The sequence below is a fragment of the Oculina patagonica genome, chromosome 14 (genome assembly GCF_052425735.1).
Source record: "Oculina patagonica isolate OP01 chromosome 14, crgOcupat, whole genome shotgun sequence".
NCBI lineage: Eukaryota > Metazoa > Cnidaria > Anthozoa > Scleractinia > Oculinidae > Oculina > Oculina patagonica.
The window spans coordinates 24,847,874-24,859,575 of record NC_135771.1 but is presented as its reverse complement, the minus strand read 5'-3'; the positions used below and the strand labels follow the sequence as shown (position 1 = coordinate 24,859,575).

The following is an 11,702-nucleotide window of genomic DNA, read 5'->3' as shown; positions in this document are numbered from 1 at the left end:
TTCACTTCCTTTTTCGTCACAATAACGTAACATTTTTATTTTTAAATTATACTGTATGTAATGGTTAGTGCCAGTAGCGCGCTGGACTCCGGCTCGAGCTGTGCGGGTTCGAGCCCCAGGGGGGTACTCCGGATCCAAGTGACGGGGATGTGCGAGATTTTTGGGGTCGTCGTCCGGGTTTTTGGGTGGGAGATGGCGGTTTTTTTGGGTGACTTGATTTAAATAGGGGATTTTTTGGGTATTAATCAAACTAAAGGCCTTGGCGCGGCCTTGGCAATTTAGGGGTATTTGACTGGGATTTTTTGGGCGTTTTTGGTCCGGGATTTTTTGGGTAATGTCGGGAGACTTTTAGGGATTTTTTGGGTCCTGAGTTTTGCCTCCATTCGATCATCCCCGTCACTTTTCCCGGTCCCCCCCTGGGGTTCGAGCCCTGGCCGGGGTCACTGTGTTGTGTTCTTACTCTCATAATGCCTCTCTCCACCAAGGTGTATAAATGGGCACCGGCGACATAATTCTTGGGGGTACCCTGCGATGGACTGGCATCCCATTCAGGGGGGGGGGGGGGGTAGAAATATTCCTAGCCACTTACATTGTAATGGTACAGAAATCGGGATAAATTTCGGCAGTATGGGCCGCATGGCTAGAGGCTTGTTTCTTCTAGTAGCTTAGAATGCACAGACAAGCTATCTGCAGATGTCACTGGATAAGCATGATCGCTGAGATTTCAAAAGGCCAAGATTTAAAACCTCACTGAATGCCGGATATGACATCACCGCCTTCTGCATAAATCTTCCTGTCTGCAAATGACATCACAATTCAATGTTAACGCGAGTTATTTAATTCTATGCTGTCAGCTTTAAAAATACTATGTCAACACAACTGTACATAATTTTTGCTGAAAACAGTAACAAAAAATATTTTATTCGAGTTTTATTTTTGTTTTTTTTAAGCCCCGTCGTTTGTAGGCGCAATTAAACTATTTTTCTTTTAATTTCTTCATTCCTATTTTTGTCATTGAAATTATAAAGAAAAACCCTGAAGTATTTAATATTCTTTTTATCAATTTTTTTTTATTTGTGTTGCCATTAAAACCCGGGAAAGAGAAGCGGAAAAAAAACTCCGGAAAAATTGTTTATTATTTCTGAGCCCGCGGTTCCATTTTAATGAACGGACTGGGTACTACACGGTCGTTGTTATGGTAACAGAAAAATAGAATCTTCGTGACTTAGCAGAGGGCGCCATATTTATTCCACACAATAGACAACAACATGGCTGCGACATCTAGATCCGATACAGAAATGAGACAAAAGTGTAAAAAGATGCTGAATACCAAGCAAGCCAAAGATCCAGTCGAACGTTTAAGACTACAGTGTCTTAGTCGAGGTTCGGCTGGGATAAAAGGTATAGGAAGGTAAGGAGAAAAGGTCTGATGCATTTTTACATTTTTTGTAACGTTTTAGTTTCAATTCGTTTCAAACTACATTTTCAACTTTCTATTATTCTATTTTGGATAGTTACTTGGTTTCTATGAAACTTTATGGCGCTAAGAAACGTTTTAATGTTTACTTTATTGAAGGAATAGGTGTATTTTCGTTGATCGTAAACGCTATTTTAATAGGCTTTTGCGGAATTATGAGATTAAAGCACAGCAAAAACATACATATAACAACTTGGCGTTCAGTTAGCTGGACTGTGTATAATATTTTTAGTTCAGTTCTCCTGATAAGGTACGAGATCTCAACAGTTTTGTTTTTGTACAGTGAGTCGAACACATACTCAGTCGGTCATTAAAAGATTTCTTTTTGAAAGCCCTCAAATGTTGAGTGTGCTTTATACGTACACAGGCGTACTTATAAATACAGTTGTACATGTCACTTTCAATAAGTCATTTTTTACAAGAGTAACTACAACAGTCTATCAACTCTTGTATTGTTACACTGTAATGATGATCGACAGACTGAGTGGAGTGTATTTCAAAACACAAGTGATTTCATTTTGTTTAGTGAGGACAGTGAACAACACGTGATGATAAAAGCACTGTTACAACAGTTTGTATTAAATGGTCACACATGCAAGCTAGTTTCAGCTAGTTTCAGATGTCCCGATTAAAGCCACATTATCAAAATATTTATAATGCGATAGAGAAAATTACTCTATTGTTATTGGCCGAGAGAAGGCAAACCTATCAATGATTAATTTTTAATTTGCACTGCCATGCTAATTAATTTGTCTGTCTGTACATGTAATTTTCTTAGGCTTGTAAATAAATGGGTATGTGTAGTAGTCATTTGAATGCTCAGGCAATTAAGGATTCACACTAAACTTGGTACATAATTGAAAATTCTTAAAATTTGCACTCACCTGAAGCATTGTGCAGATTTAAGAGAGTTTTAAAGAAATACTATTCTTAGTTTTAGCTCCAAAATTGCACTTACACTAATACAATTACAAAATGGTCAATTGTTGGCTCAAGGTATTGACTCGGAAATAACGGAGGTGTAAGGGATCATCCAGCTAAACTAAACTGCAATGTCATGATTTGTGATCTTCTTGCACTTTCGTTCACCACAGAAAGTGGATCATCAATATATTCCAGTTGATTGGAATCTAAAAATAAATTTACTAGATTAAACCAAGTGATTAACCCTTTCACCGCACTAAACCGGAAAACCAGGATTCCATTTTCCCACTGGAACGTAGTAAACCGCTTTTCCGGGAATTTGACCGCTAAAGATTTGAGATCAGAGACCTAGTAACTAGTCTCCAACAGGGGGGGGGGGGGGGTCCAATGTATTGTAAATTGAAACCACATGGTCAGACTTCAAAAAGGCGTCCTTGAATCGAGAAGGGAAGAAAAAGAACTCATTAAAAACATGAAGTGAACTAGATGCGCAAATCAATATTTTCCGCCATATTTTGATTGACTAAGAACTGACGCTCTTTCTAAGAGTTTGAATTTTGAGGCCAGTTTTAAAACTTGGAAGGAATTATTTTCACAATTTGTCAATGGTGAATTGCTCGAGTTATTGAATACCTTTTGGAACCTCTGATGCCAAGATCAAAGCCGTACGGACTCAAACTATTGTACCATTTTCTACAGTCACGTTTTCCGTGCGGTTGAACAATGCAGTAAGAGTTATACAAACTTTCCATTAATTTTCTGCTCTTTTTTGAATGAAATAAAATTAATGTTCTAATTTATAACGATGTTTTTGACTTGGATTTTCTTGCTTGTGTTGTAATTTTTGGAATGCAAAAGCCTATTTGAAGTGCATAAACTCTGTTTAAAAAATCTTTTCATGCTTTTCTACATGTAGATGGAAAGTTTGACATTGCTAGAAATTCGCTGTTTGGGGGGTTTTGTGTACTGGAAATAGAATGGTGAAAGGGTTAAGTGAGTTTTAGATAAGTTGGTTTTGTAGTTTATGCTGTTAAGTAATGATGTGAAAAGGCATAATTTAAAGTCAATTAAAAGAAGTGCAGAATCTCGGGGTGGGAGGGGGGGTGACATCAAACTGTATGACCAGGAGGGGTGGTATCTGCGTGTATCAATAAGACATCAAAGGAGGGACCCCCTCAGCAGTTGCCTTTTTCTGCCCTATTGTGGCTGTTATTTCCATAAAGAAACTGGTCTTTCAGCACTTCAACATGAGCACTAGGAACTGTAATAAGATATCTGCATTCAACATAATTTATACCTGCCAACTTTTGCTGAGTCAAAGGCGTGAGGTTTTTTTTCCTGAGAGTGCCATGATTTCCAAAGACAATACAATGATATTCCGAAGACGTTCCAAACATATCCCGATTCCAGTGCGTGGATGTGTTTTGCTAAACACGACCTCATTTCCAATGCTTTTCTTGTCAAAAAAACTGAGATTTCGGGGAAAGTTTCTTAATTCACTTACCTACTCATGTTACATGGATTTTTCGTTTCTTGCATTAGTTTGAGTTTACATTTTGGAATGTGTGTCAGTTATGGTTGTGAAGTAGCTCACATTTTTCAACTAGACATGAGAAATTGGTTTGTTAGCGTGAGTTGCCTTGAGATTGAAGGTTTCAACATGCAGGCGTGTGACTCACACCCAAGGCGCGGGAGTTGGCAGGTATACATGTACATCATTGACAATCTATAAAATGTTATATTAATACTTTCTTCTCTTTTTCAGAGTTTTCAAAATTATGGATGATGACCACAATAGATCATTAGACTTTGCAGAGTTCAAAAAGGGTATCCGTGATTATGGCCTTTACCTGGAACCTAAGGTAATTTTCTGTCATCGACTTCAGATTATAAAAGACTACCAAAGTCATTTTCGTTGTCAATAGCAGATACATTGTCTAATGACTCTCCTTTTTTAGGAATTACAAGAGATGTTTGGTGCCTTTGACAAAGATGGAAGTGGGGTTATAGACTTTGATGAGTTTCTCCTGGCACTCAGAGTAAGTTTAAATTTGAAATCAATATGTTCAGTTCAGTTCAGTACATTAGTATTAAATTACAGTTATCCACTAAGTTAACTTACATTTTTGTACAGTTACATTATGAGTCAGTATCATTTTTTTAATTTATCAGACCAGAAACCCGTAAGGGTTGAAACGTGTAACTTTTAAACGTGATTCACATTGTACAAAGCGTTTGCACATTCGTTTACACTAAGTACCATATTTGGAAAATTACGAGAACCATTTAACCAATCAAAATTACTATATTTGGATTAAATTCACAGCGCGTGCTAGCTCGCGCTCGATGGCGTAATCTTGTTTTTGAACAAGCTTGGTTGAATAAAGTTAAATTTGGTTAATATTCTGACTCCTGTTTCCTCTTCTTGAAGTAGTCTGGAGAACTTCGCTTCGATACACTTAATCTATTTTTTTAGTTTCTTTAAGAAATTTATGGCGTTTAGTTTGAGTTTCAAGCAACTTACCACAAAACCAAAAATTATGTTGCGTGTGTCATTTCGTGTATAAAGCATTCGCGTACAAATTCTTCGTGTTTCCAAATATGGTACTTAGCAAAATGAATATTCAAACGCTGTGTGCGCGCGTTACACGTTTCAACCCTTATGGGTAAACTGATCAGACCTATTAACATAGTCTTTTAAGTATGTTCAGTTAAACTGCACACACTGGCTTTTTACACATGAGAAACATTCAATAAACCCTGCATGGTGGCTACATTCTAACCTTTATTATTAAATAACTAGACGTGTTTCTCAGAGATAGTGATTGCTGGTAAAGTCGAGTGGGTAATGTAGAAGAGTTTATAAGGACTTGTTTATGAACACAATAATTAAACAGTATTTTTATTACAGTTGATTTCTTCAGTTAACTTTGGCTGCCCACTTTGTGAAGTTCGTTGGGAAATTTGAAACTTTGTTTTGAAGTTGCCAATTATGTTGCGAGTTAACGAATCAAATTGAAAACTTCGATACAAAAGTTCCAACTTTGGCCTGAATGAACTTCGCAAGTTTGTTAGTTGAGGAGAAACACGACATGTTGCTCGGAAATAATGGCAATTATCTGAACTCAAAAACGGCAACAAGGTTGCAGCAGGAATATTCCAGTGATTCTTGCAGTTCAAGTTGTAAAATACTTGTACTTGTTTGAACAAATATACCAACATCTTTGATACTACGGTTACTGTACATTCAATCTTGGCTTCTTATTTTTCAGCCACCAATGAGTAAAGCTCGAAGAGGTATAATAGATGAAGCATTTAATAAGTTGGACAAAACGGGAGACCAAGTCATTACTATTGAGGATCTCAAGGGGTAAGTACATTATTTTGTAATTTAATAGCTCTTTATTCAGGTGGAGGAAGATGTAAAGTTATCAAGTCAATTTTCACTATACAGTGTATTTTCACTGAGGCCTTCCAAGGGGTAATAAAGCAACAAGCGACATGACCCGAAAGTGTAGTGACACTGGGATTACTTAACAGTGACATCATTACAGCACTGAAATGAAACAGTGACATGATGGGCACTAATAAATAATGTTCAGCAATATCAGCAAGTTGTATATTTACTGGTCAATAGGTAAAAAGTGGCTAGTAATTCTGTATGTATCGCATGAAAGTGACTGAAAATGGCATTTTCGAGAGCTTGGATTTTCCCCCCGGCCTACAGTGTATGCTCCCCGACTCCCCCTGACAGGGGATTATTATTACCGGTATTCTTAATTCTTAATAATCGTGAAAATTAAGTTCCGCAAAAATAGCTGAGACAATTTGGTACACTGGAAAAAAACGACAGCAACATTTACAGTCATTGGCTAGGCAACCCAGTTCTCAGAAACATGGGACATTGCAACATGGCTACCCCCCCCCCCCCCCAAAAAAAAAAAAAAAAAAAAAAAAAAAAAAAAAAAAAAAAACCACCCCCCTTGGAAGGCCTCGTCACTGGGATGCTGTACAAGTCACTTTGCCCAGCTATATTGACTCCATTAACATACTGTATGCCCAGATGACATGTCCTTTTAATAGATCATTTCCATTGTGCACAACACTATGATTTCCCAAAAATCTTATGAGGTGTTCTAGCATGCTTTCTAATTGAATGGTATTTTTCTCACAGAGTTTACAATGTTAAGATGCATCCAAAATTCCAGAATGGAGAGATGACAGAAGAACAGATTTTTATTAAATTTTTAAACACCTTTGAAGTGGGCAGTGCTGAAATGGATGGAACGGTAAGATTTCAGCTGATGCTAAGCTAACATGTATTCTTACTTGACTGTAAAGATTTTACTCACGGCTTCTATGAAATAATAAAATAATGTAAATTAGTAAAAAAAAAATATAAAAAAAAAAAAAAAAAATTTCAAAAATTTGAAAAAAACAAAAAAAACCCCCACGTCACCCTAATGTTAATATATCTTGAGAGGTGTGGTGGTTTTTAGAGGTGAAAGGTCAGGGGCAGGGGGAGGTTAAAGGTAAAGTGGTGCTTCCAACAATGGTCGATCATTTATAATAACAGTGGCAGATCTAAGGGAGGGGGCTAGGGCCAGGTCCCTTCCTTGTTTTCGGTAAAATACTAGTTGAATATTGTTCTTTTGTTTGTATGGAGAGAAATTTACACAATGTATCAGTTGAACTTGAAGGACCCTAGCCAGCCTCTGCCATTTTCGATGGCATCAAAATTATGAAAATTGTATGGCAAAGGGAAATCTTATTGCATTGCCATAAGTTGTGTTACAGGAAGACTGTCTTAAAATTACCTGTAGCAGTTTCACAGTGATCTTTTTCGTTTAGACACACTCTGTGAAAAAGAAAAAATACCAAAATTCTTGTATGTAAACAAAAACAAAGGCGTGGCTGACTAGGGCCCTTTAATATACACAACTAAACCAAAAGAAGTGCTTTTAAAGTATGCAAACATTTTTTTTTATTACCTTTTTTCAGATTACTCGAGATGAATTCATGAACTACTACGCTGGTGTCAGTGCCTCAATAGACAACGATGCTTACTTCCTTCTTATGATGAAGAATGCCTACAAACTCTGAATACGCACTAAGATTATTGTATCTTCATATTAGAGATATAATTTAGGACTGCAGAGCTTTGTGGTATAATGGTCGTGCTCATGGCCAAGAAATGTGGTCTGGGAAAGGTGACTGTCGGGAGCTCATGGAGTAGCTACACAGCAAAAGCCTGCAGGATGCGACAGAACTTGTACATACAATCAATGACAGCATTTAATGCCTTCAGGAACATTTTATTTACTAAAATGACACTTTCATGTAAATCTGTGACCAATTTGTACTTTCTCATTGCACGTACTTCATTGTAACACATTAATTTTGTAAGCAGGTGGGTTTATGAGAATGTAGGACTTGGTCACCACAGGGTATAGCCTTTATCAAGCACCAAATCAGTTCTCCAAAGGAGTATTACATGTATGCACAATGTATTATAAGTACCGTATTCAGGAGAATTTTCATGTAGATCACAAGACTAAAAGGAGGAGGTTTTTTGCACTTTGAACAACAAACAGATTTTAAAATACTTCCTCCTACATGTATCAGCTCTCACCCCTAGAAACCAATTTTATAAAGGGATACCCAACTCATCCCAGAATTATAATATAGTTCAAATTTTTCAATACTTTTTATTTTCATTTATGTTTTTACTTTATGCTTATAAAACAAAATTTGCGGTTCTTACTTAATCACTCCTGAAAAATACAACAATCCACTCAATAATAAAATGTAACTTCTTTTTGAGTAACTAATAGAGAAAATGCATTTTAAGTTGACTATTTTAGACTTGACGCAGGTCATTTTTAATTACTGCCATTTATTGCTGTTATTATTATGATGTTTTTACATATGCTACAGTACTGTAAAAGTTGTTTTTTTTTTTACATAATGCAAACTCAGGAGTAAGACAAGCCAATTTTAATTATTAAACTGTAAGAACCTTCACTATCCCATTTGTTGTTGTGGTTTATTGAGCGTCTTTTAACGTTTTTCACTTTAAAAAACCGTATACATGAATAAACAAACCAGTCATGTCAGTAGATTAAGGGATTGCTCGTTGTTCGGCATGGAGCAAATAACAACATTCGAGGTACACAACTGCCAAATAATTGGGATACAAGTTGTATAAGTACATAGAAATAATGTACGCCTCCCATAGTTTTAGGATCGGTACCGTTACCTCAGCAGCCAAAGCGGGTCTGCCCCCTGGCTTATCCAAGCACTCGGAAGGTGGTCAAGCAACTGCTTCACACTATACATTAGAACTCCATCTTCTCTCCTTCAGAAGGTTCCCAGTTTGCTGGCTGCCTAAAGCACCAAAGGACAAGGGATATGGAACCCACTTCAAGGACGCTGCACCCCAAGTTTTCCGTAATTGTTAAGTTACGCAGGCAGTATTTGGGATTTAATTTTGGTGCACGCCTGCTACGTTTACCAGCACGTAGCAGGCTGGGTGGGGCCCTTACCCCACCTTAGCTTCTACTCACTCCCGGGTGGGGCACGCGTCACACTCGTTGGCTCATCCATTACCTTGCAGGGTGTGTCTCTGCCACCCTTATTGCATGCACTTATTGGGGGTGTGTTGCTGCCACCCTCATTTCACCCCAGGGTGCACCCAACAACCTGCCAAACATTGTGTATGATCTCTTTATTTACTGCCATATAATTGGTATACAAGTTGCATAAGTACATAGAAATAATGTATTCACAGTAGACGGCATTATAAACCCCACTAAATCGCTAAAATTCGCTGTTTACAGTCACAAGGACGACAAAGCACAACGATTGTGGTAATTAAACGTGAAATTGAATGTAAAAAAAATATTACTCGCAATAGTTTATGTTTAAACGAACCTTTCGATATTCCTAGACATTTTATATTTTAATTTAAAACTGACCAACAGTCACTCAGTTTGTGTGGGTGCCCTGTGGTTACTGTATATCTAACGGTTTTTATACGATCTTGGTTCATCTTTCTTTGCTGTAGCCATCGAGTGTTTATTTTTATTTTTACTTCAGATTTACCCCAAAAATAAATGATGGGGTTTTAATTCTTTCTGGCAGATTGCCGTAAAATGTTAAGTTGTATGCAAAATTGCCAAATCTAATCCAGCTTAACACGGATTTTTTTGCTCACTTTCGTTTTGGTTTTATTTTGTTTTGTTTTTAGAAGACGATAAAGCAAATTTGAGCAGCAAAAGAACCGTTAAACTTCTTTGGTTGGCTTGGGCTATCTATTGAAAGTTTTTGCTGCGAAAAGTCCCAAATAAAGATATGGCTGCTATGAAAACTATTTCCACGACCTGGACATTGCTAAATTATAAATGCACATCACGTCCCCTGCTGTTGGTAGCGCATCAATTATTTACTTAACGTTTACTAGGAAAGCGACGAAACTGCTTGTTTCGACATCGGTCGATAAATACACGCACGCCCTTCCCAACATGGAGTTGATTGCTTCCTGAAACTGGCGGCGCTTTAAAAAGCTACCATTTGTCTTCATATTTTTAGATTGTCACAAGACACAAAAATGAACAGTACGAGTTGCTAATTACACAAAAATGCCGATAGTACAAAGATGCATATTTGTGTCCTGTTAATTATGTATAATTTTTTGTTAGCCAATAGCGTGGCTCCTCTCAACCGCTTCCCTATATTAACAGTTTTGCATGCTTTCATATTAACTGGTCATTCTCATTGTTGTCGTGTTTGGACGTTGTTTCTTCCAAGAGGTAAGTCGTTTAGTTTAATCTTGTTTAAAAACAAACTTAGCTTTACGTTAAGGTCTGACTGGCTGAAGTTTTATCAGACATTTAAATACTGCGGTGAGTGTGTCCTAAGTTGTTTTCTCTCTTCGACTCCAAAAATGTTTTACTTTTCTGCGTTCGTGTTATTTGAACGTGTGTTGCAATTAAAATAGCCTTGCCTATGTGCGTCGGAGGAAATTTTTTTTATTTAGTACAGTACTCAATTTGAACGCTTTTGACAAAATTTTTTATCGCTGCGGTATTTTTTTTTACGATTTTTATCTGGTCTTCTTAGTTTATATTGACATTCTATTGAGTTAAAACCGTTAAGTTAAAACCGTTGAGAGTGTCTGTCGAACCAAACTTATCCGAGTCCTTATTTTAACAAAAAAAAATGTTCATATTTCAATGAACTAGCCCCTTACGAATGCTGCAACTAAGTTTTTCCGTGAGTTTTACTCGGAACGAAGACAAATTTCTTCTTGTCGTCGCTGTTTTTTTTTAAACCGCCGTGATTCCAGTTGTGAACGCTTGAGGTTCACAGGATGAAATTTTATTTAGCCGCTTTAATTTGCATTGCGACTTTGCCAATTCCTGCAAGATGTGAGGTATATTTTAAACTAGCCACACCTAGTAAGTCCATTGAAAATACCACGCTTCTACAATGGGATAGTGTGACTTATTTGATATGACGAGAAAATCTCTTGTTGACAAACGTAGTTGTTGCTTCTATCCGGTTTAAGAAAGGAGCTTACAGATATAAAAGGGGCCTACCCACAAATGTGGCGGCCATAGCTAGAATTGTACAGTTCCTGAGTAAAGAAGATTCTATCGTTATTGCAAATTTCAAATTTGCATTTAATATTTTAATAATTAATAAAATTATATTTAAAAAAAAAAAAAGAAAATTTTTTTTTGTATTTAAATTAAAAAAAAAAAAAAATTAAAAAAAAAAAAAATTTAAAAAAAAGGGTTTTTTAATATAAAAAAAGAAAAAAAAAATAAGGAAAAAAAAAAAATAAAAAAAACCATTTTTCCAAAAAATTCTGTTAAATAAAAGTTATATCCACTTCACTATCCATGGTATACTTTGTTTTCATGAGATTTTGAGGCATGTTAAGTTTGCAGGACGCTTACTCCACAACGTGCCAGACCAAATTTCAAAGGTGTGTAATGTGGCGAGTACCATCCCATTTATGGTAGAATTTGGTCGCCTCCCAAAACGAGAACGTCGTGTTTGCCAAAAGTAATTGTTAGAAGGGAAATAGGCATGCCTAAAAACACTCTGAAAGGAACTATTCGGCTTCTCTGTTCGTGGAAAGGGCTTGCTAACAAAATGTCATTAAAAACCCAAACGAGTGCAACAATTCCGCGAACCGATGCAAATCTATTGACGAATGTGAATTTATTAAACTAGTATAGCTGAGTTAAGGTTGAAATTGACTTTCTTGTGTTTACAGGTATATACAGGCTTT

General features: G+C 36.7%; 1 protein-coding gene across 1 annotated transcript; it reads left to right on the top strand.

Moving 5' to 3' along the window:
• The first annotated feature begins 1,226 nt into the window (after positions 1 to 1,226).
• On the top strand, positions 1,227 to 8,433 carry LOC144637712 (calcyphosin-like protein). The gene is made up of 6 exons (XM_078496781.1): positions 1,227 to 1,411; positions 4,167 to 4,263; positions 4,360 to 4,440; positions 5,674 to 5,771; positions 6,576 to 6,690; positions 7,403 to 8,433. The coding sequence occupies exons 1-6, from the start codon at positions 1,269 to 1,271 to the stop codon at positions 7,502 to 7,504; spliced, it is 636 nt and encodes a 211-aa protein (XP_078352907.1). The 5' UTR covers positions 1,227 to 1,268; the 3' UTR covers positions 7,505 to 8,433.
• Positions 8,434 to 11,702: the final 3,269 nt, after the last annotated feature.